Below are 26,952 nucleotides of genomic sequence, written 5' to 3' on the forward strand. Positions count from 1 at the left end.
AGTGCAGAGCACAAGCTGTAAATAAGCGCTGTTAATTCATATTTTTGAGAATAGACCCCACTCAAAATGAAGCTGCAAGGTGAGTGTTAGCAGATAACTCTAAGCCCCGTTTATTCCTATTTTTGGGAATAACCAAAATGAGTTTATTCACATTTTTGAGAATAAACCTTGGTTCAGAGAAAGCTGCAAGGTGAGTGCAGAGCAGAAGCTGTAAATAAGCCCTGTTAAATCCCATTTTTGGGAATAGACCCCACTCAAAATGAAGCTGCAAGGTGAGTGTGAGCAGATAGACATAAACAAGCCCTGTTAATTCCCAATTTTGGGAACACTCCCAGTCCCAGGGAGGATGCAAGGTGAGTGTTAGCAGATAACTCTAAGCCCCGTTTATTCCCATTTTTGGGAATAAGCAAAATGTGTTTATTCACATTTTTGAGAATAAACCTTGGTTCAGAGGGGGCTGCAGGGTGAGTGTGAGGAAACTCTAAATAAGCCCTGTTAAATCGCAATTTTGGGAACACCCCCAGTCCAAGGGAGGCTGCCAGGTGAGTGTGAGCAGATAGACATAAACAAGCCCCATTAAATCCCATTTTTGGGAGCACTCCCAGTCCAAGAGAGGCTGCAGGGTGAGTGTGAGCAGAAACTCTAAATAAGCCCGGTTAAATCCCATTTTTGGGAATACCCCCAGTCCAGGGGAGACTGCAGGGTGAGTGTGAGCAGAAACTCTAAATAAGCCCTGTTAATTCCCATTTTTTGGGAACACCCCCAGTCCAGGGGTGACTGCAAGGTGAGTGTGAGCAGATAACTCTAAATAAGCCCGGTTAATTCCCATTTTTGGGAACACCCCCAGTCCAAGGGAGGCTGCAGGGTGAGTGTGAGCAGATAACTCTAAACAAACCCCATTAAATCCCAATTTTGGGAACACCCCCAGTGCGAGCGAGGCTGCAAGGCGAGTGCAGAGCAGACAGACACAAACAAGCCCCGTTAAACCCCAATTTTGGGAGCACCCCCAGCCCCAGGGAGGCTGCAGGGTGCTGAAGGGCAGGTGTCTCCCCAGATCACCACGTGCTACTCGGTGCCCTGCTCCATCACGGCGCCCAACGAGTGCCTGTGGACGGACTGGCTGCTGGAGCGGCGGCTGCAGGGCCACCAGGCGCGCCACTACGCCTGCATCCGCCGCAGCGACGGCACCTGCAGCTGGTACCGGGGGGGACCGCCCCCTGAGAAGGAGTTCATGGACATCAGCGAGCCCTGAGAGCCCAGTGATCCCCAAAGCACCACCCTGGGAGGCTCCTTCCATCCCGCCCGGCCTCGAAACCAGCGCCGCGTCCCCACCGGGCGCGTGGGGCTGGCACCGCTGCAGGAGCAGGGACAAACCTCCTGCAGGCACCTGCTCTGCTCTGTTATGCTTTGCACAGAGGGCTGGCAACGTCCTCCAAGGCACAACACGTCCCCTTCTTGCCAATATGAATGTACGAGAACAAATTTTGCCAGAATTTTGCCGATGTCGATGTACGAGAGCAAATTTTGCCAATGTCAATGTTCCAGAGCAAATTGTGCCAGAATTTTGCCAATTTCAATGTTCAGGAATAAATTTTGCCAGAATTTTGCCAATATCAATGTACAAGAACAAATTTTGCCAGAATTTTGCCAATGTCAATGTTCCAGAACAAATTTTGCCAGAATTTTGCCAGTTTCCATATTCAAGAACAAATTTTGCCAGAATTTTGCCAATATCAATATACAAGAACAAATTTTGCCAGAATTTTGCCAATATCAATGTTCCAGAACAAATTTTGCCAGAATTTTGCCAATATGAATGTTCAAGAGCAAATTTTGCCAGAATTTTGCCAGAATTTTGCCAGAATTTTGCCAATTTCAATGTTCAAGAACAAATTTTGCCAGAATTTTGCCAATGTCAATGTTCAAGAGCAAATTTTGCCAATGTCAATGTTCGAGAACAAATTTTGCCAAAATTTTGCCAATATCAATGTACAAGAACAAATTTTGCTAGAATTTTGCCAATATCAATGTTCAAGAACAAATTTTGCCAATATGAATGTTCAAGAACAAATTTTGCCAGAATTTTGCCAATATCAATATACAAGAAGACATTTTGCCAGAATTTTGCCAATATCAATGTTCCAGAACAAATTTTGCCAGAATTTTGCCAATTTCAATGTTCAAGAATAAATTTTGTCAGAATTTTGCCAATGTCAATGTTCAGGAGCTAATTTTGCCAGAATTTTGCCAATATCAATGTACAACAACAAATTTTGCCAGAATTTTGCCAATATCAATGTTCAATAACAAATTTTGCCAGAATTTTGCCAATATCAATGTTCAAGAACAAATTTTGCCAGAATTTTGCCAATATCAATGTACAACAACAAATTTTGCCAGAATTTTGCCAATATGAATGTTCAAGAACAAATTTTGCCAGAATTTTGCCAATATCAATGTACAAGAACAAATTTTGCCAGAATTTTGCCAATGTCAACTTTCCAGAACAAATTTTGCCAGAATTTTGCCAATATCAATGTTCAAGAACAAGTTTTGCCAGAATTTTGCCAATGTCAATTTTCCAGAACAAATTTTGCCAGAATTTTGCCAATGTCAATGTTCAAGAACACATTTTGCCAGAATTTTGCCCCTGTTTTGATCACCTGCAGGTCAAGAGCTCCCCGTGTTTTATTCCAAATCTTTCCGGTGAATTACGGAATGTTTTATAGAACTATTTTTTTTTTTTTTTCTGTATGAAAGTCTTGGATATGAAAGAATTATTGTACAGTGTATATGTAAAATATTATAACAATGTGCTATTAAAAAAAATTTCACAAATATTTCCTTATGTGTTGAATCGAGTTGGACACTTCTGTGATTAAAACAATCTGTGCTCCACATTTTGTACTTTCCTTATGTCACAGCTTCCTTTATCCACAGAGTTGTAACTTCCATTGATAACTAAATTAAGAAACAGCCTTGATAATCAAAGCCCCCTTCCCAAGTCAGCATTCCTATGGACTAACCACACTTTGCTGAAGGAAAAGCCAGATTTTTAATCCATGGGTTAAAGCATTAATCCATGGATTTCAGCTTTCCATGGAACAAATTCCAAGCCCAAATGATGACAGGCTAAAACTGCTCAGAACTACAGAAACCATCTCCATCCTCAGGGCAGCTGCAGCCCTTAAAACCTCCCTAAATACATGACCAGTACTTGTACCCCAGCACTGATAAAACTTTAGAGGCTCACCTGAAAATGCATGCAATAAATATTGCATAACTCCCACTGCAATGATTTCTGGAAGCTCTCAGGTGTTTGACCCTGTTTAATGGGATTTAATTGTTTTCCATTCATGAGCACCCACCATACCCTGTCAGTGAATTTGGCTACTTGTGAACTCAAACTAGAGAAGGGTTACAGCACATTTTGCCTGTAACTTTTTTAGTCTCATAACTTTCCTGAATGGATGACTGGAGTTAGTAACTAACCCTTCACGCGCGTATTTAAGTTGATAAAAGTTATTCAATTCACAGTGGTGAAACTTTGGGAAGTGTAAATGAGTCCAGACTATTTGTGCCCCAGAAAAAAGGGGCAGAGCCCTCAGGCAGGATGGGAATCTCCAGTAGTTGCCTTTTCTGACAGATTTTACTATCTAAAGGACAGGTTTGGAAATGCTCTTCTAAAATAGATTTACTTTTTCTGGGACTAAGTTTACACATTTCCAGTGAAATGCAAATGGTGCAAGGCCAACAGGAAAACGTGTTGTTATCCTTTGAGGAATACGTGTCCCTTAACACATAAAAGCCAATATTTCACTTTTTATTCACTGTAAATCAGTCTGGCTCTTTTAATTTACAACCCTAAATTAAAACCACATCTATGTGCTGCCAAAAGTAAAGCCCAGCTTGTTTTCTGCTTTACTCAAGACAAACCAAAAATTTCCCAACACTAACAGACTTACATAAACAAAACAAAAAGAATAAAAAGCTACGTTTCTCCTGAAAAAGAATTGATACTGCAGTGACATTATTGGCAGAGCTATCTACTGACAGTGCTGTGCATTTATATTATTAATTTCCAGAAAGATTGAAAGGCAGGCTTTATTTCCTCATGTCAGATCAAACCAATACCTAGAGAAGCCCACAGAACTCAATAACCACAAAGGTTGATATTCAGTGGTTGATATTCAGTGGTTGATATTCAGTGGTTAATATTCAGTAGTTGATATTCAGAGGTTAATATTCAGTGGTTAATATTCAGTGGTTAATATTCAATACCAGTCCTGTGGCATTTGGCTCCAAATCCATTTTGGTGGGATGGTGCCTTTTGGATAACAGCAAACAGGTATTTTCTGCTTTGCAGCTCCCCAGAGCTCTGCTCCTGTTTCAGTTTTACAATAATTAGACCTGAACCTCACCTCACCCAGTCCAGATTGCCTTCTCTGGGCACCTCGCACAAAGAAATTCTTTCTCTGATATTTATGGACAGACCATAACACAAATTGCATGCCACAATTAAATTTTAAAAATTTCCTACTTTTCCTGCTATCAAATATCCCTCATGAGTTGTTTCACAATGAAGGTCTGTCTGCTTTGATTTCTGGCTGAGCAGAAATCTGCCCAAACTCCCCACAATGGATGGTACCAAGATTTTGGGTTTTTCCCTCATATCAATAAATGTGGCAAGGAAAACTTTACAAAACCCAGCTCAGAATGAGATTTTCTTTTCCCCGAGGAAGATTCTCAAAAGGCTTGACTACAACGTGGCATTCTGAATATGTTATTTTAATATCAGGATTTTTACTGTAGTGGCATTGATACCTTATCAACAGCAGATTCTTTTCACAACCTTTTCTTTTTACTTCTTGTAGCTGTGTTTGTGTTGCATGAGAGGGTTGAGCAGAAACACAGCCTGGCAGAGCATTTTAATTTAATTTGAAAATGGCTCACATGACTTTTGGTGAAAGTAAGGAAAAGGAGAGAGAAGGGAGACAGTATAGATGAACAGGGGAAAAAAAAAATCACCACCTGGAATATTGCTGGTGTGTCCTCAACGTTCCAGATAAGTTTTAATTAAATTGCTCAGCAATTAGGTTGGAAATCCATGTTGTTTTTGCAAAGAACAGAAGAGGTGGGAATGCAGTGAAATAAAGGGAACTAATTACTGAGGGAAAGGCTGCAGGTATGACTCAACCAGCAATGAGTTCAAAAGCCTCACAGCGATTTTTGTGATCAGTCTGGGATGAATGTTTCTGTTTCAAAAAGTGTTTCATTAAAGCAGCTCTGTTTCCACACAAAAGAATGGAATCTCTGTTTATTTACCTTGCATTGCCTGAAGCCTCAGCACAAATCAGCAGAGGATGGAAGGAGCACCTCTGGCACGCTCAGCTGACCCTCAGCTCCCAGAGATTTGGGGCTTTTTCTCCCTCCCCACTTCCCCTCTGAGCTGGTTTGCACTGGAGGGGGGGACAGCTCCACGTTCCCATTTGGAGAACAAAAAGGGAAGGAAAAAAAAAGCAGGAGGAATACCAAGAAAAAAAACTGAAAACTGCAATTGCCAAATTCTGCGTCAACAAACGCCAGTGATTCCAGCTGTTGATAAAGTGATGAGAACCCAAAACAAAATAACATGATATGGTTTCAGTGCAGCATCAGAAGACTCTGACTACCAGATCATCTTACAACCCACTCCAGAAATTCAAACAAAATGTTGTCTTGTACCACATTGCCTGATTATTTCCCAAGCCACAAAGTCCCAGATGCTTTCTCTGGGAGGAATAAAACCAAACAAATGAGTGTCATCAGTGGCAGCTCTTGCAGCACTTCTCAGTGGCAATGCAATACCCAAATGGATTCATTTTCTCTACATTAACATTCATTACCATAGAAATGTGTAAAAAAAAAATTGCTTGGCTGCGGAGAACAACATTTAAAAGTTCAAAAAAGAGAGAAATTACTTATAAGTTCTGGCTTTAATGAGCAATGTAGAGGAATGAAGACAGGGAAAACGACTCACAGGGTTGCTACACTCAGAAAAATATGCCATGTAAACTTTTAAGTCTGAAATATTTGTTCTTGCCCCAAAATGAAATGTTCATTGTTTCTATGGACTGCAGTTTAGCAATGCACCCCAAAGTCCTGCATTTTTTCAATACAATTACAGCCAATCTCAAGTTTGAAGGATGCCTTAAGGGTCACTGTGCCCCACTCCCTGCTCCTCACTGCTGTCTAAAACTGACCCACACCCTCAAACCACCACCCAGCGCTCCTTGGACTCTGTCAGGCTCAGCTGTGTTATTTTCAGCTGTGGAGCACTGGGAATCAGTGTTAGCCCAGGTCCCTGCAGATCACAAATCACAACCAGCCTGCCTTTGGCTGAGTTCAAAGCCCTGCAGCGCCCAGTGCATCACCTCCAAAGACAGCACCCACTGTGAGTGCACCAGGAAGGAAAACTGGGAGGAAAACCAGCCATGGAAGTGACTCCTGCACTTTCAGAGCCGTTCAGTGTCTGTGAGCATTTTTACTCTCCCTGAGAACAGTGACCATGTGCCATGGGAGCACCCTCCAGCTCACCATCACAGCGATTTCAAGCGCTCACCCTGTCCCACCCCCATCCCAAAGCTGCCAAAAAGGCTTTAGGAACATGCAGGAAATGGGAGAAGGGGGTTGTGTCCCCCAGCCCCTGTTTTGGAGGCACAGGGAGCGGGTTTGGCACTGCTGCTTGCACCTACCATCTCCTTGTGGTTCGGGTAGAACGTCTGCTCGATCAGAGGGAACTTCTCTGGGCCCAAGGATTTGTAGACAGACACCAGCTGGGCAAACTGCAAAACAAAGCAGAGCAAAACAGAGCTCAGGAGAGGAACCACACCGTGCCCACATGAGCCCCTTCTCAGGACATTTTGTTCTTGTCTTGTCTCGGATGTCGCCGAGCTTTGTGACCCTGAGATGTGTTCTAAGTCTCTGTTTCAGCCCACACTTTCAAAGGATGAGTTGAAGCTCTTTAGTTTTTGGTCTTGGAGTTGTTTATTAAATCTTATCTATAAGATTTTTTCTCCTGTCCTGCTGAGGTCCACTCAGCAAGACAGTCCCAGGCACTCTGCCTGCCCCCGGGGCGGTGTTATCTTTATATACCAAAAACTACGTAAATCGTGTTTACAGTTATTTTCCAATACCTATCACCTATGTTAGACAGTGAGCTTCTGCTCTAAACCAATCTAAAAGTGCCAACATCACCACTGAAGATGGAGGCAGAGAAAAAGAAGAAGAAAGGCCAGACACACCCAAGTCCCTCCATCTTGTCCCCATAACCCTTATACTAAAAATCCCAAAACCTCCATTTTATGATAACTTAATTATGACACTATTTAAATTGCTGTGGCTTTTAGATCTTCATGCAAAGCTGGCAATTTGCTCCAGGGTTCATAATGGAACCCCCTGGTGTTCTGAGCTGTGTGCCAGGGCCTCTGAGCCCCCTGGCAGGGGTCCCGGCAACTCCAGACTCCCAAAGGGATGTCCTGGGTTCTGACGGTCTTGGGTGTTTGAGAACTCAGCAGATCCAGGGGAGCATCCTCTCTCCTCCTCACACACCTCTTTAATCCACCCAAGCTGGGACTTCATGCACAGACCAACACAGAAAAACACCTTGAAAAGTGAAACCCTCGCAGGTACAGGAACTGAAATACATGGGAATACAAGATTCCAGCTATCCCATTGTCTGTATGTTTGAAGGTGATTCTGTGATGATAAAATCATTACAATTTTGCCTTTTCTGTCCTCTTAAACCTAAAGCCCAGGCACATTTACCATTCATTTAGTGGCTGGCACCTCCCTGACATTGATTTGGCAGTGTTGGCAAAGAGATAAAAGTAACTGTGCCGTGCTAACAGGGCAGGTGAGGAACAAACTGGAGAAGTTTCATCTCCCAGGCTGCAGCCACGAGCCATTCCTACGTGGCCATCCTTGGATGGGGTGATTTAAACTGTTCCCTGTTATGCCATTCCTACTCATGTTTTTTACAGAATGTTCTGATATAAAACCACGTGTTATATCAGAATACTCTTGCCCCACCACCAAAGATGGGGCTGATTTAAACTGCTCCCTCTTTGCCATTCCTGTTCATGTTTTCTATAGAATATTCTGATAAAACATGTGGCCATCCTTGGAATACTCTTGCCCCACCACCAAAGATGGGGATGATTTAAACTGCTCCCTGTTATGCCATTCCTACTCATGTTTTTTACAGAATATTCTGATATACAACCATTACTTATATCAGAATATTCTTGCCCCACCACCAAAGATGAGGATGGTTTAAACTGCTCCCTGTTATGCCATTCCTACTCATGTTTTCTATCAAATATTTTGATATAACATGTGGTCATTCTTGCCACACCACCAAAGATGGGGATGATTTAAACTACTCCCTGTTATTCCAATCCTATTCAAGTTTTTTACAGAATGTTCTGATATAAAACCATGTGTTGTATCAGAATATTCTTGTCCCACCACCAAAGATGGGGCTGATTTAAAGTGCTCCCTGTTATGCCATTCCTATTCATGTTCTCTATAGAATATTTTGATATAAAACATGGCCATTCTTGATTTAAACTGCTCATGATTTAAACTGCTCCCTGTTATGCCAATCCTATTAATGCTTTTTATAGAATATTCTGATATAAAGCCATGTGTTATATCAGAATATTCTTGCCCCACCACCAAAGATGGGGATGATTTAAACTGCTCCCTCTTATGCCATTCCTATTGATGGTTTTGATAAAATATTCTGATAAAACACATGGCCATCCTTGGATGGGAGTGATTTAAACTGCCCCCTGTTATGCCATTCCTAGTCATGTTTTCTATCAAATATTCTGATATAAAACCATGTGTTATATCAGAATACTCTTGTCCCACCACCAAAGATGGGAGTGATTTAAACTGCTCCATGTTATGCCATTCCTACTCATGTTTTTTACAGAATATTCTGATATAAAACATGCCATTCTTGCCCGACCACCAAATATGGGGGTGATTTAAACTGCTCCCTGTTATGCCAATCCTATTAATGTTTTTATAGAATATTCTGATATAAAACCACGTGTTATATCAGAATACTCTTGCCCCACCACCAAAGATGGGGATGATTTAAACTGCTCCCTGTTATGCCATTCCTACTCATATTTTCTATCAAATATTCTCATATAACACGTGGCCATTCTTGATTTAAACTGCTCATGATTTAAACTGCTCCCTGTTATGCCAATCCTATTAATGTTTTTTATAGAATATTCTGATATAAACCATGTGTTATATCAGAATATTCTTGTCCCACCACCAAAAATGGGGCTGATTTAAGGTGCTCCCTCTTATGCCATTCCTGTTTATGTTTTCTATAGAATATTCTGATATAAAAACACGTGTTATATCAGAATATTCTTGTCCCACCACCAAAGATGAGGATGATTTAAACTACTCTGTGTTATGCCATTCCTACTCATGTTTTTTACAGAATATTCTGATATAAAACATGCCATTCTTGTCCCACCACCAAAGATGGGGATGATTTAAACTGCTCCCTCTTATGCCATTCCTATTGATGGTTTTGATAAAATATTCTGATATAACACATGGCCATCCTTGGATGGGAGTGATTTAAACTGCTCCCTGTTATGCCATTCCTATTAATGTTTTTTATAGAATATTCTCATATAAAACCATGTGTTATATCAGAATATTCTTGCCCCACCACCAAAGATGAGGATGATTTAAACTGCTCCCTCTTATGCCATTCCTGTTTATGTTTTCTATAGAATATTCTGATATAAAAACACGTGTTATATCAGAATATTCTTGCCCCACCACCAAAGATGAGGATGATTTAAACTACTCTGTGTTATGCCATTCCTACTCATGTTTTTTACAGAATATTCTGATATAAAACATGCCATTCTTGTCCCACCACCAAAGATGGGGATGATTTAAACTGCTCCCTCTTATGCCATTCCTATTGATGGTTTTGATAAAATATTCTGATATAACACATGGCCATCCTTGGATGGGAGTGATTTAAACTGCTCCCTGTTATGCCATTCCTATTAATGTTTTTTATAGAATATTCTCATATAAAACCATGTGTTATATCAGAATATTCTTGCCCCACCACCAAAGATGAGGATGATTTAAACTGCTCCCTCTTATGCCATTCCTGTTTATGTTTTCTATAGAATATTCTGATATAAAAACACGTGTTATATCAGAATATTCTTGCCCCACCACCAAAGATGGGGATGATTTAAACTGCTCCCTGTTATTCCATTCCTGCTCCTGTTTTCCATCAAATATTCTGATATAATATTCTTTCAAAGCCCCCATGACACACCCTGCCCACTGTACCCTGCGCTGCAGCAGCTTCACACAGAACATTCCCATGCAAACCTATAGAGCTCTTTATTGAATAAAAATGGCTTTTGGGGAAGGAAATCCCTCCTGAGCCCGGGCTGAGGGTTGCAGGAGGCTCTGGCAGCCCCAGGGCAGAGCAGCTCCAGGGCTCCCAAGCCTGTGATGTGTTCAGCTGTCCCTGTGCCAGCACGGGACATAAACAACCCAGCACAGCACTGAATGGGGGATTTGCTGCTTGCAAACAGCACAAAAAGCGCAGAACAATAGAACTCTGTCCATAAAGCAGATAAAATACCTACTCTGAGAGAGGCTGGGGGGCAGGGAGAGCAAAAAACTGTTTAAAGAGGGAAAAAAAACACCACTCATGAAAGTTTTGCTTGCATTCCCAGCTGGCTGAGAGGACTCATTTAATTTAGTGGTGTTTACTTAGGTTTGGTGAAATACATCTTTAAATTTGGAAGGCCAGTGGAAAATGCCTTAATGATGAGAAGTCTTCACCAAAAGCCCAAGGAATTGGAGTTGGGCTGTGGGCTGTGCAAACCAGGCCTCAAGGAAAGGAAATATTCTCACAGCTACCAAAATAAGGTGGTTTGTGAGGAGAATTCCTGACAGCCTACTGAATATTCCAGTTCTGATGCAAGAGCCAAATTCCAAATTCCACACTGACCATTAAATGCATGATTTTTGCCAAGGTTAAAATAAATCTATTTACCTATCTTTAAGTAAAAACCTCCAAAGAAAAAATAAAATCATGTGATTGTGTTTCCTGTTGTTCTTTCCCTATTTTCTTTTCCATTTTCGCTGTAAGGGAGAGAAAGACACTAAGAAAATGGCATTTTTTTGGTAGGGGTTGTAGGTGTCATTCATGCAAGAGGTAAGAAAGCTGTAATTGAGATTAATTGCTGGCAAAAGCTTGTTTACTTAAAATAATAATATATTATCAACCACAGAAAACAGACATGTATCACTCCAAAGTGTCCTCTAATCCAGTAATTCAGGTAGGAAAAGCAGGTTTGAGTTTTTGAGGCAAAAGAGAGAAGTCTCTCCACGTGCCACAGCTGGGGGATGATTTCTCCTTTCCCCTGCTGAGATGCTGCTTCACCTCCATGTCTTCAAATCTGGGAATCTCCTGTCAAACATTTCCCCCCCAAAATGCAACCTGATCCATTCAGCCCCAATTCACACCAAATTTCAGCATTCTACATCCATAAATTGCCATAAATCTTTTTTATTTTCCCTGATTGCTGCTGGGCTATTTATAAAGAAGAATTTCATTTGTTTTAATGACCTTCTATCCATTTTTAAGTGGGATTTGGATTACATATTTTTATATTTTCCTTTTCAGCAGCTGAACATCAGTCTTGGACAGGAGCATCATCTTTTTAGATGATAAATTACTGAATTATCTAATCCAATGTCAAATGTTTACAGGCATGGGATGTTTATGAAATAGAAAATATTAACAGAGCCACTGAAATATTTTATATGGATATCAAAACCCATAATCATCTAAAAGATCTTCAATGACCAGAGTCTAATATTTCAGCAGAAGTCATTTTTACATCTTAAGAAAAAAACAATAAAGTGGAAAAAAGTTCTCAGTTTAGCAAGCTGAATTTACTTCTCATTTTTCAATTTTGGGTCTTATTTTCAGTCAAAAAGGGATCTCCTCAGGTACATGGGCTTAAAGTTTGCAGATTATTATTTTAAAAGGAAAATGCTTGGGTTTTGTAGCATTTGTTGTAATGTCAGAGTCTGCAGGCTTGGTTTGCATTGTGGGCTGGTTATGTTACAATTGTAGGGATTTAACCAAGAAAATGGCACATTGAAATCTTCATCTCTTCACATGGCACCAGGAAGAATGACCTGAAGTCCCTTTTCAGGCTGAAATGTCCCTTTCCAGGCTGAAATGTCCCTTTCCAGGCTGAATGTCCCTTTCCAGGCTGAAATGTCCCTTTCCAGGGGGAAATGTCCCTTTCCAGGGGGAAATGTCCCTTTCCAGGCTGAAATGTCCCTTTCCAGGGGGAAATGTCCCTTTCCAGGGGGAAATGTCCCTTTCCAGGCCAAAACATCCATTTTCAGGCCGAGGCTCAGAAATGTGGCTGTCACTCCATAGAGGCTGAGTTTTCTTGTGAGAGATGGAGCACAAAAAGGGGTCCTTGGAGGCCAAGAAACTGAGGCACAAACATTTGAGAGCCTTCAGGGGGAGGAGGAATAGAGCAGTTGTGTGGAAAGGGCTGGAAGGTTACATTTGACACACGTTCAATCGACTTTGGCCAAAATTTTTCACTACATCTGCATTTTAAACAGAGCGTCTCTACTGCATTTTAATATTAAATTACAGTATTTTAAATATTATCATGGCCTGGGAAACGTCTGTGTTACCTTTTTTGTGCCCTCCATGTGCCTCTTTGTTGAGATTGGTGAACATTTCTTCTCTTACACTTGAGCAAGCCCTGAATGCCTTTCCAGAGGGCTGAGTTCACACAGGTTTGACACCTCACAGGAGAAAGGTGGGGAGCAGACCCTGCCTGCAGCTGACACACAGCTCTGTACATTGTGTTTTAAGGCTTACAAGCAAATATTGTATTCAAAATAAGAAAACATTGTTTTAACCAAAATTATGCATGCTTATTTAATTATATCATTAACTAGAACTACTGTCAATATGCTGTTGCTTCGTGTAATTAATCAAAAAACTTATAAGTTGTAACATTAAGTTCTTAGTCTTCTGCCTAAAATGTGAGCTGCTGGCATCTTCCCATTATCATAACCATGTCATGAAACTATTGCTAAAAAATAAAACAACTCAAAACACGTTCCTAGGAGTCCTGTGCTGTTTGCAATTTGTACACAGCCCCCAGCCAACACCACCCAAAGCCCACCCAGACCTTGGCACTGCCACTGAAGGGTGGAACAGCTCCCACAAATCAGGTTGGGCACAGAGCAGAGGGCAGGGGAGGTGGGCACTGGAACAGAACTTGGTGCTCCTCCAGTGGTTTTCATCAGGGATGGAGAGAGAGAGATGGGGATTTGGTGGGATGGCCAAAAAATCCCAATTTCTTGTGGGGTACAACTGCTTATAAACTTGTTCTGGGAAGACTAGTAACATTTTACTGCACTGATTGGGTTAATCATCACATAAACAAATTTATGCATTTAAACATCTCTTGCTTGCAGAAGGCTGATGTAATTTTGTTTTTCCTGGTAAACCCCTCTTGTGGTGGTGTTTGAGAGTCCCCAGGATGAGGTGAGAGATGAGAATCTTGACTCTATGTTTCAGAAGGCTGATTTATTATTTTATGATATTATATTAAAAGAAAATGATATACTAAAACTATACTAGAAAAAAGAAACATCAGAAAGGTAAGAAAAATAATTAAAAAGCTGTGACAAACTCAGAGAGCTCGACACAGCTGGCTGTGATTGGTTATCAAGTAAAAACAATTCACATGAGACCAATCAAAGATGCACCTGTTGGTGAACCATCTCTAGACTACATCCTACAGCCATCAGATCATTATTGTTTACATTTCTTTTCTGAGGCTTCTCAGGAGAAAAATCCCAGCAAAAGGATTTTTCAGAAAACATGTCAGCGAGCCCCTCTGATTGAATCCTCATGCAATCTTGATTTACTCCTCAAAGTTCTGCTTGCTCTTGCCAAGGCATCCTGTTACCAAATCTCTTATGCTAGCAAGGTCCAAAGTCCATCATCTGTCTCGTGTCCCAAAATCCCAGTGGTTTTCCAGCAGCACCCAAAGCCAAAGCCAGCACAGCAGGACTGGGAACGCAAGGATGCTGCGGGGTGAGTTTTGTGCTGCAGGGGAGGTGTTCCTGAGGCTGTGCAACCACAAGAACCCCCAAGGGGATCACCCCAGGGTGATCTGTGCCCCTCTGGGGTGAGCTCTGCCCCTGGTGCACCTTCCCCTCCTGGGTGCCCTGCCCAGGAGCAGCAGCAGCAGCATCTCCCCCTTGCCTTGGGCTGCAGCTGAGATTCCCTCACCTCCTTCCCTTCCTGCTCCCTCCTGGCCCTCTGGGGTTCTTGCAGCACCTCCTGAGATGGAGCTGCTCAGCCCCTGGCCCTTCCCAGAGGGATTTGGGCTGTCTGTTCCAGCTGTCCAGAATTTCCAAGGGCATTTTTTGGGCTCCAGCACCTCCCCTGCAGCATGAGAACTGCAACCCGAGAGGCACAGCTCTCCCACTGCTAATCACCCTGTCATTAACTGCTGGAATATTTTCACATTAGAATTACAGCTGATGAGATGCAAACCATTAAGAGCTTCCACAAGATGAAAAAAAAAAATTCTTAAATAAAAACCTCATGCCCTTGGAAGAGCTGCATGAACTGGCTTGCAAATTAGCAGAGTGCATCCATGAGAGAAAAATAAAAAAGTTTTCTACAACAGTTGGGAAAACAGGATTAAAAAAAATCCCCAAAGAACCAGAAAATGGTCACAGTCAGACACATAAAAACATCTTCTGGCTTGCAGGGTTGGGCAAGAAGGCATCTGGCAAGGAGAGACACCTTGGCTGGTGGAAGAGGCACTGACAAAATGTGTAAACAGTGAGGAAAGCGAGATTTAAGGAAGACATGTGGATTAAAATGAGGGAAAACAGCCTACGAGCATAAAGGGGCAGAACAGAGATCAAGACATGCCTGGTGTACAAGAATTAGCAATAGGTTAATCCCATGAGGTCTAGACTGAGAGGCCTTCTGGAGCCCTTTATTTGGAATGAACATTTGGAGAAGGAAAAAGTTTGTGGAAGTGGGAGGCTCTGGGTACTCCTTCCTGGGTGCTCTTCCAGCAGTGAGAAAACACTGAATAAAAAAATACTTTATTCCACTGCTGTGGGAACAGGGAGTTCAGTGTTCTGACCAGGGAAACGTTTGTGCTGTTGTTTATTTTGATGGCCGTAAGCTTAAGCGCTGCCCAGAAGGGTTTGGGGCTCACTGCAACAGAAAGAGATTTTCTTGTTTGTGGGGCAGTTCAGATGGGAGGTTTCCATAAAAATACTGAGTTCAGTGAAACTTGTAGAGGGAGGAATCAGGGGTGGGCTGCCAGGGTGCATTTCCAGATTGGGTTTTCATGGTGGATTTCCATGGTGGATTTCCATGGTGGATTTCCATGGTGGGTTTTCAGAATGGGTTTCCAGGGTGGTTTTGAGGGTGGATTTCTAGGGTGGAGATTTCCAGGGTGGATTTACATGGTGGATTTCCAGTGTGGATTTCCAGGGTGGTTTTCCATGTTGGAGATTTCCATGGTGGTTTTCCACATTGGATTTCCATGGTGGGTTTCCAGAGTGAATTTCCAGGCTGGAGATTTCCAGGCTGGAGATTTCCAGGCTGGAGATTTCCATGTTGGAATTCCATAGTGGATTTGCATGGTGGTTTTCCATGGTGGAAATTTCCTGGTTGGATTTCCAGCGTGGGTTCCCAGAGTGGGTTTCCAGGGTGGAGATTTCCAGGGTGGATTTCCATGTTGGAATTCCAGGGTGGAGATTTCCAGGGTAGGTTTCCAGGGTGGGTTTTCATGGTGGATTTCCATGGTGGGTTCCCAGAGTGGGTTTCCGGGTGTATTTCCAGGGTGGAGATTTCGATGGTGGTTTTCCACGTTGGATTTCCATGGTGGGTTTCCATGACGGGTTTCCATGGTGAATTTCCAGGGTGGAGATTTCCAGGGTGGAGATTTCCAAGTTGGAATTCCATAGTGGATTTGCATGGTGGGTTTCCATGATGGATTTCCAGGGTAGAGATTTCCAGGGTGGTTTTCCATGGTGGAAATTTCCAGGTTGGATTTCCAGGCTGGGTTCCCAGAGTAAGTTTCCAGGGTGGATTTCTAGGGTGGGTTTCCAGGGTGGAGATTTCCAGGGTGGATTTCCATGTTGGAATTCCAGGGTGGAGATTTCCAGGGTGGGTTTCCAGAGTGGGTTTCCAGGCTGGAGATTTCCAGGGTGGAGATTTCCAGGGTGGATTTTTATGTTGGAATTCCAGGGTGGAGATTTCCAGGGTGGAGATTTCTGGGTGGGTTTCCATGTTGGAATTCCATAGTGCATTTCCATGTTGGAGATTTCCAGGTTGGATTTCCAGTGTGGATTTCCAGGTTGGATTTCCAGGGTGGGTTCCCAGAGTACGTTTCCAGGGTGGATTTCTAGGGTAGGTTTCAGAGTGGGTTTCCAGGGTGGGTTTTGAGTGTGGATTTCCATGTTGGGTTTCTATGGTGGATTTCCAGGGTGGATTTCCAGGGTGCAAAGCCACTCCTCAGACACCACCAGCCAACTTCTGCTGGGCCCAGCAGGGAAAGCCAGAGGACTCCTTGGGGTGGCTGTTACCCAAACAGGGATTTCACAGCATTTTAAACTGAGCCACCCACTAAAAACACCTCAGAGAGCAGGGGTGGTGCTCACACAGCCCAAAAAGAAACCAGGACACTTTGCATCCATCTCAGAGGGGGCTGGAGCTGAGGATGGAAGTGGAAAATCCAGGAATGCCAGAGGGGAATGGCAGTGCTGGTGGGAGCTGTGCAGATGATGGGGGAGAACTGCCCTGGAGGGGAGGGAGAGGATGGGGTGGGGATTGCCCAGGAGGGATTTTCCTGGATGGGTGACACATTCCTGTGCAGGAAGGGAAGTGTCACCCCCCTGAGTCTCCTCAGCTCAGAGTCACACATTGAAGGAGCAGATATAACCTAGATTTTAACTGAAAAAATGATTTTCTAAGATAATTCAATAGGATATATAACACACAGGTTTCCTTTGTAATTACATAATAAGATTGCACAAGAAATCAAACCCAATTTCCATAATCTGGCCCTCAGGTGTGGGTATTTGCCTTAACCAAGCACAAAAAGAAATTCTGAGTCTGTACTGTAGCAGAACCAGCAGATAATACAAAGGACTTGAAGCCCAGCTTTACAGTCCTGTTTTTGAATATTAACTTTAAATAGTTTCTCTCACTAGAAGGTAAGAAACAGTTTAAAAGTCCATTTGAATTTCCTGCCCCTAGAAATGTCCAATGCAATCAAAGTCTGTAATGGATGTCAGGAGTTCCTACTGCTGCTTTTTAGTGCGGAGGAGAACAGGTCAGAGTGGCAACAACCTACTCCAGAATTCAGAATTGTAGTCCAAAATTCCAGTTTTGCTTTTAATTATCCTGATGGCAGTAAATGCTGGTCAAAGCAAAATGCTCCCATACTCAGTTTATATATAAAGCACTTGAGAGTGCATGTAATGATTGATGAATACAGAGCTGAGAGAATTACTGGCTGTATGGAACAGAAAAATCATCACCACACTGAGATTTATTTCTTATTTAAGGATCTCTGCTTTTTTATTTTATTTATTTTTTTTTTAAACAGGAATTTCAAGTGGCCTTATTTATTTTAGGAAAGCAAAATCAGCAAGGAAGGCTGGAATATTCCCTCCCTATTCCAAGACTAGATTAAACTAAACCAGCTCTATAAAGAGGTGCAAAGAGCAAGGTTTAATGTATTTAGATTTCTAGTTATGCATTTAAACTTATAATTGCATTTATGAATTTTGCTCCAGTTCAATGTTCAAACCTGGTCTTAAATTGTCTTTTGTTCAAAAAACTCCCAAAGTTTTCACCTTCCCTCTGACACAGTTTTGTGAATTTACTTTCAGCTCTTGCATGACAAATCCATCAACATGTTTTGCTCTAAGTGGCAGACTGGGCAAGGAGGCCAAAATCTTCACTGGCTGACAGACAATTAAAACAGGTTTTATTTGGGTTTTTTAAGCAGGTTTTTTGTTCTTAAGAAAGTTCTGCTCGGAGGAAAAGCACCTGGAGATGCACAGGCCTCTGCACTTGAAATCTGTAAATCCAATATTCTTCTGTAAATCCAAAATTCCTATGGATAAAGGCCACAGAACTGGCCACTGGGGCAAATATTTGCTGTTGGGCACATGGAATTTGATACAGACCCTGCCAGATGTCATCACAGGGGCTGCAGGGAGAGGGAATTCAGCAGCTCCTGCAGGGAAAGGGCAGGATCAGGTCCCTGCAGCCCTCTGGCTGCCCTGCCTTCACCTGCCAGGGAGATCAACCTTGCCAGAGTGGAACTAGAAAGGTCAGTGCTGGCCCCAGGTTTGATCCAGGGGAACACACAAAACTGAGTGAAGTACATCTCAGTGCTCTGAACAGGCACCATGATGGCACACATCAAATTCCCTGAGTGTCTTCCCTCTCTGAGCTGCATCCACATTGCAGGGCAGCATTTTCCAGCCTTGACCTTTCAGAAAATCCCCTCTGGCATATAAAGGAGAGCAAGAACCAGCCAAATTCTAGCCCATTGCTCAGCATTATTGTACAAATCTGACTTTTGCTAACAAGCGCAGGATTTTCTTTCAGTGAAACAAACATTTAGAATTTCTTTCTTTAAACCCAACGTGGAACAGCACTGAAAATCTCCCAGATTTACAGCAAATAGATTTTCAAAATGCCTCTCTCCTTGCCCTCATTCATTTTGTTTGTGGTTTGCTCTCCAGAAGATGCTTTGACACAAAATTGAATCTCCTCTGCCTGGTTGTGTCTCCCATTAGCATAGCTTCAATAATTTGTGTCAACAGGAAGCTGGAAGGAACAGAGCTCATCTCTTTTTTTCTGCTCCTCCCTGCAGAGTCCTGACAAATGTCCTGCCAGTGCTCCAATCTGTTGCTCAAGATTTTTAAAGTGTAACTGGGAGTGGAAAAAGAGCAAGAGAGCAACTTGGAGCAGCAACAAGGTGGGGAAGAGCACTAGAAAGCATCAAACAGCAAGAAAGGGCAGTTAAAACAGACCTTCCAAGAAAGCAAGGTAAAACTAGAGAAGTTAAATGTCCAGTTGGAGCAGGAAGGTGAAGACAGATAAGCAGAAAAGCATCTGCAAAAGAAATGCAAAGCAGAACACAGCCCATGAAGTCAGAGTTGTGTAAGCTTGGCAAGAAGAGCAAACCAAGGAAAACATCAACAAACTTGCAGAGAAGTGTTTGGCTGTCTGCTCCCAAGCTGAAGGAAAAAGAAACAAACAACAACTGTGAGATTTCCAATACTACCAGGGCTGAGGAAAAAAGCCATACCCAGCCTCCCCTCCCAAGGGCTGGGGCTGAGCAAGGAGAGAAATTTTGGCCTAACTGAGTGTTCTGTGGCACTTCTCTAACATTTAAAAGCCCTGGTAACAATCAATTCTTACAGTGGGGCAGAGTGGGACATCTGAAGATGCTTCAGCACAAATGGGTTCCCATCTGGAGCTCTGTGTGAAGATCACCAGGACCTCCCAGCTCTCTTCACACACTCCCAGGTATCTCTGCCTTCCTCTCTGCCAGCTCTGGCCCAGAAAACCCTTCCTGGCTGCTTCCTCTGCTCTCACATCCCTGCAGTGCTGGAGCAGAGTGCCAGCAGAGCACTTTGATGGGGCCAAGCTGCTCAGCACCAGCTGAGCCAGGCAGGGACAGCTCTGCCCAAGCTCAGCTCTCCTGGGCTTCCCAAATCCCTCTGGGTCTCCCCCCACTCCCTCTTCCCTAAATCCAGAGCCTCCCACCACCCTGGCAGCAGCCAGGCAGGGTGACAGTGCTCACAAGTGAGCCTTGTGCCCCCTCCTTCAGCAGAGTGTCATTTGTTAGGAGTAAAAAAAGGTCACCCAATTTTTTAAAGGTTGCAGAATTACAAGCTGAGCCAGTTCTGGCAGAGGAGAGTTCTTTGTTAGCTGCATGTTGTAATCACCTGGTAAGAGTCAGTCCTTAACTCTCTGTTGTTGAGAATTCCCCTTTTTGTCAGCACTACCTTGCCTGGGCCAGGTGGATGGCTCTTCTTGGAAAGGAGGGGACATTGGAGGGGACATGGAAATGACCTCAGAGCCAGCATGCAATGGGGGAAGACCCCCACCCAACTTAGCAAATAAAACAATGAGCCAACCCAGAATTAAGAGACCAAAGTGATGTCTGGATGTGAGGAACAGAATCCAGAGCCTGCAGAGGCGCTGAGACCATTTTTTTTTCCCCCTCACCAAAAGCTAAAAGATGTTGGCTGGACAGAGGAACTCAAATGTCAAACTGGAAATTTGGCAATTCCTGGTGCTTTCCTGAGGATGGAACCCCCAGCTCTGCCCATGGACTAGTGGACAAAGCTGCACTGATCCTTTTGCTCAGCACCACTGCTGGGAGCAGCAGCAGCATGAGCACGACCTGCCTGTTCTCCCCACCTGAGCTGATCACTTTCAATAAAGGCATTACAAAGGAGAAAGATCTCCTGCCCTATTTATTTAATCACTGGGGCAGCAGCAGCTCCCTGCAGCCCCCAGAGCCCCCCTGCAGCCTCCCAGCAGAACAGATGTGCAGCCAGCTGCAGGGGCTGGGATGCTTTTCCTCTGCACCAAAGGAACCAGAGCTGCCCTCGTGGAGCTGGGCTGATTTTGGGAGGGTTTTCTTCCTCTTCAGCCATGCACAGCTGCTGGGCACAAGTGCAGCAGCTCTGGGGGCTCTGGAAGGTTTAGCCCTGTCAGAAAGAAGCTGGAAGCACCAGGCCAGCCCCTGTAATGCCTGGAATTATCACATCACAGCCAGGCTGAGCTGAAATAAAACCCAACCCTTTATTCTATCTGCAGCAGCCTTGGACATTGAACCTTGCAGCCCCTGACAATTAAATCAGAGTTTGCCTGTTTGGTGTCACTCAACTCCACCCCCCTGCCTGACTCCACTCCTCAGCAAGCTGCAGGACACAGTGGGGTGGGCAGGGAATAAACTGGGGTGCTCCAAAATTACTGCACCCCCACCATCAATATTTGCAACCAAAGCTAAAATCCAGCAGGGCTCAATTGGAGGAAACCCTGCAGCATGCAAGGTTCACATCAATCATTACCAGAATGATTAAAATGGATGCATTCAAGAAGAATTAATTTATTTTTTTTAATTCAACACAGGACACTGGCAAATCACACTTTGTGTTTTTTAATACATGTTGTTTTGTTGTTTTTGTGGGGTTTTTTTTTAATATTATTTCTCTAGTCTAAATAATGGGATTTTACCTAATGCTGCAAGCTCTGATATCATCCCCACATTTTGCAGTTCCTTCTGGCCTCCACCATTACTCTTCACACAGCTCCATAGAGCCACAGACTCATTTGGGTTGGAAAAGCCCTCTGGGATCACCCAGACCAGGAACTGACCATGAACTTCTAAGTCCACCACTCACCCTCGTCCTTAAGTTCCACATCCACGTGGGACTTAAATCTCAAATCCCCCCAGGGACAATGACATCATGTACAATGAGAAAGTTTGCATAAAACTCCCAAGCCTCAGTTAAGGGAAGCCTCCTAAAATGACATTTTCTAAAGGAAAACAGATAATTTACATGATATCAAATATTACCTTTGGATTAACTTTTCATTAATGCTTTACAGCAGGATCTGCACACCATTAGACATGAGTAAAGCTGTGAGGAGAATTGGGAATCCTGCAAGGACAGTGGATGTTTTTGCCTCACCTTAACTCAGTGTAGCTGTAAATTGAACCAGTAAAACTCTGGTCTTGTTTGATGGGGTTATTTCATGCCCAAGACAATACCTTTGCCACATGACCCTGCATTGAAACTTTCAAATGGTTTAATAATAATTCTTCAAGGAGAGCACGAACCTTAAAACTGTTCCTCCACAGTTCTGCATGAGCTCAGCAATAAAGAACTCAGCCTTTATTTATAAAAGCCACGCTTTCCCCCCAGCTTTCTGACATCCTTACTAACATTGAACTGAAATCCATCTCGAGGCAGGGCCATGAATTTTCCATGAGCTAAGTGCTAAGTGTTGTCACAGAAGTGAAATAACCCGAGTGCTGTAACAACCCCACGCTCTGGACACGTTTCAGAGCACAAACATCCCACCCCACACACTCATTCCAACCTTTCCTTCCACCTGGCTGCTCACAGCCCAGCTCCTCACAGGGCTGTGCAGTGCTCTGAGCTCCTGCTGTGCATTTGGAGGAGCTGTGCCTGCCCTGACACTGGGAATACAAGCTTTAATTCCTGCTCTCAGGACATTCCTGGCCATCCTCCCACCACACCCCACCTTTCAGTAAGGCACCTCAGATCAAACACAAGTTTGTTCACAGCAAGTGCACAGAAAGCCAGAGTACAAAAGGAGCTTTCCTGCAGAATTAAGGGCAGTTTGTGGCACAGAGTGTGAATCTGCCCTCAGAGCTGAAAAGCTGTTCTACATCTGGAGCTGAGTGCTCCTGAAACACCAAACACCTGACACGGTGAAGAGCAATAACTTAAAGCCCAAAGACCTTGTACATCGAGTTCTAACTCTCATTTTATCTGAGAGCCCTTTTATGACCAGTCTCACCTCCCTGACTTCCCCTCCTACAGATCTACACTACTCCCACTCCTGCTCTGATCCAAGGAAGGCTCATTTCCCACAGCTAACTCAATAATCTCCCATCCTTTTAGGGCCCATTCCATTGCACACCCCCTTTTTCCCCCCTGCTGTTATCAAAGCTGTAATTCCCTTCTGCTGCTCCACACTTTACCCACAGGAAAGTCAATCTATTTCTCATGAATTAATAAAGATTATTACTTATGGCTTTTTGTAGCGTTCTGCTTCCCCTTTTTCCACGGGGCTTTTGCACTTGAAATGTTTGTGGAGAGAGCTTCCACGGAAATATCAGGGCACTGGTGTTGCCAAAGGGATTGTGCAGGAAGAGTTCCCTGCCATGCTCTGAAGAGGGGGTTAATTGATGCCAAATCCAAACTTGTCCATGGCCATGGAGAGGCACAGTGGTTTTTACCCTCAGTTGTAGCAAGCAGCAGCAGATTGAGGATTGCACTCCCAGGCATCCAGCAGAGTTTTCAGCAGGGATTTCACCCAGGCAGGGGGCACACACCAGACTGGTCCAGCCAAACGAGGCAGATGGTGATATTGGTAAAACCAGCAGTGCCTGGATTCTGCTGCAACATCTGAGCATCCATGAAGCTGGCTGAGTTAAGGGATTTTACCCCTCAGGGTATCTGTTCTGGAATGGCCAGGAATACCCTGAGTTGGAAGAGATCCACAAAGGGCACTGAAGTCCAACTCCTGACCCTGCACAGGACATCCCAAAATCCCCCCATGGGCCATGAGTTCTTCCACTGTTGTCCTCTCCCACATCTGATGAGGATTTTGTGCTACTCTGGGATAGACACAGAGGTCTCTACATCTCCCAGCACCACCACCAGCACAAGGCAGGATACTCAAATTAAAAAGCCAAACAAAGCTCCTGCTGTTTGTACAGAAATTATTTCTGTGCTCACACTAAAAGCTCACGCTCCTCACTAGGACCCACCTGAAGGGCAGTGATAAAGTGATAAAAACACAGATATGGCAGTGTGTAAGGAGGAATTATTCCTCACTTTTTATTGCATATAAATGCTACTGGCTTTGCCTCCCCACCCAGCTTTATTGCACCCAGTGAACCAAAGCCCTGGGAAATGCCACACAGCTGGAAAGTGTGCTGCACTAAAATAATGAATTCAGCAATGTACAGTGTGCACTGAGAAGTTGTAAATGCTCTATCAATTATTTATTCCCTCCCCTGCAGCAGTTTACTGCAGCATAAAAGGATAATAAAATGAGCAGCAAGAGGTGTATGTTAAAAACTGCTGACAATTGTTTGGAGGGGTTTTCATAGTAAGTATTAAAAAATTAACATCTTCGAGGCAATAAAAAGTATTGTTGTAAAACTTCCCTGCAGTGTGAAAAATATTGACAACTGTTCTTTTCTTACCCAGATACCAGAGGGAAAAATGAAGTTTTGGCTATTTATGAGAAGTGGGATTTTTTTTAAAGTTGTTTTAGCTGTTGGACAATGGAATTGTAGGAGCAGGGACTGCACCGTGGATCAGCACTTTTTACAGCAGCATATTTTACCTCGTTGCTGCTAATGTTTAATTCTTCAGGAACCAAAAGGATCACCAAATTCCACCTCCCTTTCTACAGAACTTGTCAAGAAAAACAGCATTGGCTTGTCCACTGAACCTGGCAAAGATCAGGGGCTCTCCAGGGTGCCTCAGTGCTCCGGGAGTAACTGAAAGGACCAACCCCACCGCAGAGGCACAGGGTTATGAAAAGGGCTTTCAAAGGAGGAAACCAGTCCCTTCAGATGGCCTTGCTATAGCATAGCCCCAAAAATTTCACAGGAATGAGGAAAACACTGGCTAGAGCCTGTTCAAATTATGTTCAAAACCACAAATATGAGAAATATTCTCAGCTTGCATTTCCCAGACAAATTGTGAATAAACACTCTTTCCTCACTTGAGGAAGCGTGTTAGCAGTGGGGAGGCATTCCGTTGGATGCCTCACTTATTTCTCTGCTTGTACTACAAAGATTTTTGCTCTCTGCCCCCACACTGGCTCTTTGGAAAAAAAAAAAAATTGAAATATCTTAGTTTGGTTTTTAATCCTTCCACTTGTTTCACTGCTCAGCGAGGGAAGTTTGATAACCAACGCTAATGAAAGGGAGTGAAACTTGCATTGCAGCAGCTGAAATGCCAGGCCCAGGTAATTTCCAGGGGCAGTGATTTAGCTTTTATGTTTTTAAATCCAGCTTAGGATTTAGCTTTTATGTTTTGCAAATCCTGTACTGCATTAGGGTAGAACTTTAAAACTCCATACAGAGTGCTGGTTACTGTCTTCAGGTTTTGGTCAGACACAGCAATTCCTCTCTGGGCCTGGGGCTCAAGGACACCTCACTGCCTCAGGGCCCAAGAAGTACAAAGAAAATAAGTTGAGAGGAGCAAACTGGGGGTGAATGACCTCATTCCCTGCAGCTGGAATTGGAGCATTCACCCCTGCTCTGTGAATGCCCAAACCCATCACGGTGTGACAAACTCGTGCCCATCGCCCACCTTGGGCGCAGCCTCTGGAGGCTGTGGCTGCCCCAGCTGGGCCTGCTGAAGGCTTTCAGAAATCCCCTCTTTATTCTCCCAACCTCTGCTCTGGGGGCCCCCAAAGGCAGCAGCAGAACTCACCACCCAGGGCTTGTCACAGAAGTTGTAGATGGACTCGAGGGAGTTGACGCTGGGCACGCCGGCGTACTGCAGGCCGATGATCAGGTTGCGGAAATCCTCGTTCTCCGCCATGCTGTAGGAGTGCTGCCGCACCAGCACGAAGTCGGGCCGGAATGACCTGCCAAAAAACATCCATTGTTGTGGTAATCCACCAGAAATCTGGTTCTCCTTCTGCAGGTAAAGGTGCAGAGGGAAAAAATGGCTGGTGGGGGAGCGGGGAAGGGCTGGAAGAACACGCAAGCCAATAGGGAATGACAAAAGGTAGAGAGAGCCATGGTGGCTTCAAGGAAAACATTCAAACCAAAGGGGAAGGATAAAAGGTGGAAAGAGCCATGGTGGCTTCATGGAAAACACTCAAACCAAAGTGAAAAGGTGGGAAAAGCCATGATATCTTTGTGAAAAACACTCAAACCAAAGGGAAGTGATAAAAGGTGGAAAGAGCCATGGTGGCTTCAAGGAAAACGCTCAAATCAAAGTAAAATATGGAATGAGCCATGATGGGTCCATGAAAAAGGCTCAAACCAAAGGGAAATGATAAAAGATTGGAAGAGCCAAGATGGCTTCATGAAAAACATTCAAACCAAAGGGAAATGATAAAAGGTGGAAGGAGCTGTGGTGCCTTCATGAAACATACTCAAACAAAAGTGAAAATATGGAGAGAGCCATGATGGCTTCAAGGAAAACACTCAAATCAAGTGTCTTCCATGAAAGAGCCATGGAAAGAGCCATGATGGCTTCATGGAAAACACTCAAACCAAACGGAAAGGATAAAAGGTGGAAAGAGCCATGGTGGTTTCATGGAAAACACTCAAACCAAAGGGAAAAGATGGGAAAAGCCATGATGTCTTTGTGAAAAACACTCAAACCAAAGGAAAATGATAAAAGGTGGAAAGAGCCATGGTGGCTTCAAGGAAAAGACTCAAACCAAAGTAAAATATGGAATGAGCCATGATGGGCCCATGAAAAAGACTCAAAGCAAGGGAAAAAATGGAAAGAGCCATGCTGTTTTCATGGAAGACACTCAAACCAAAGGGAAAGGATAAAAGGTGGAAAGAGCCATGGTGGCTTCAAGGAAAACACTCAAGCCAAAGTGAAAAGATGGGAAAAGCCATGATGTCTTTGTGAAAAACACTCAAACCAAAGGGAAATGGTAAAAGGTGGAAAGAGCCATGGTGGCTTCAAGGAAAACGCTCAAATCAAAGTAAAATATGGAATGAGCCATGATGGGTCCATGAAAAAGACTCAAACCAAAGGGAAAAAATGGAGAGAGCCATGATGGCTTCATGGAAAACCCTCAAACCAAAGGGAAATGATAAAAGGTGGAAAGAGCCATGGTGGCTTCAAGGAGAACACTCAAGCCAAAGTGAAAAGATGCGAAAAACCATGATGTCTTTGTGAAAAATACTCAAACCAACGGGAAATTATAAAAGACAGAAAGAGCCATGGTGGCTTCAAGGAAAAGACTCAAACCAAAGTAAAATATGGAACGAGCCATGATGGGTCCATGAAAAAGACTTAAAG

At 43.6% G+C, this 26,952-nt stretch overlaps 2 protein-coding genes across 2 annotated transcripts in view; one reads left to right on the plus strand and one right to left on the minus strand.

The window, feature by feature from the left end:
- The window catches only part of TIMP4 (TIMP metallopeptidase inhibitor 4), a 31,625-nt gene extending 28,715 nt beyond the window's left edge, over positions 1-2,910 (plus strand). The window contains exon 5 of the mRNA XM_084214217.1: positions 1,055-2,910. Coding sequence (XP_084070343.1) covers positions 1,055-1,252 — 198 coding nt within the window. The 3' untranslated portion in view covers positions 1,253-2,910. The remainder of the gene's footprint in view (positions 1-1,054) is intronic.
- The window catches only part of SYN2 (synapsin II), a gene marked incomplete at both ends in the record, with an annotated part of 180,097 nt that overhangs the window by 79,048 nt on the left and 74,097 nt on the right, over positions 1-26,952 (minus strand). The window contains 2 exons of the mRNA XM_084214216.1: positions 6,735-6,824; positions 25,393-25,549. Of these exons, the coding sequence (XP_084070342.1) occupies positions 6,735-6,824; positions 25,393-25,549 (247 nt within the window). The remainder of the gene's footprint in view (positions 1-6,734; positions 6,825-25,392; positions 25,550-26,952) is intronic.

Source organism: Fringilla coelebs (genome assembly GCF_963513975.1).
Source record: "Fringilla coelebs genome assembly, chromosome: 13".
Classification (NCBI taxonomy): domain Eukaryota; kingdom Metazoa; phylum Chordata; class Aves; order Passeriformes; family Fringillidae; genus Fringilla; species Fringilla coelebs.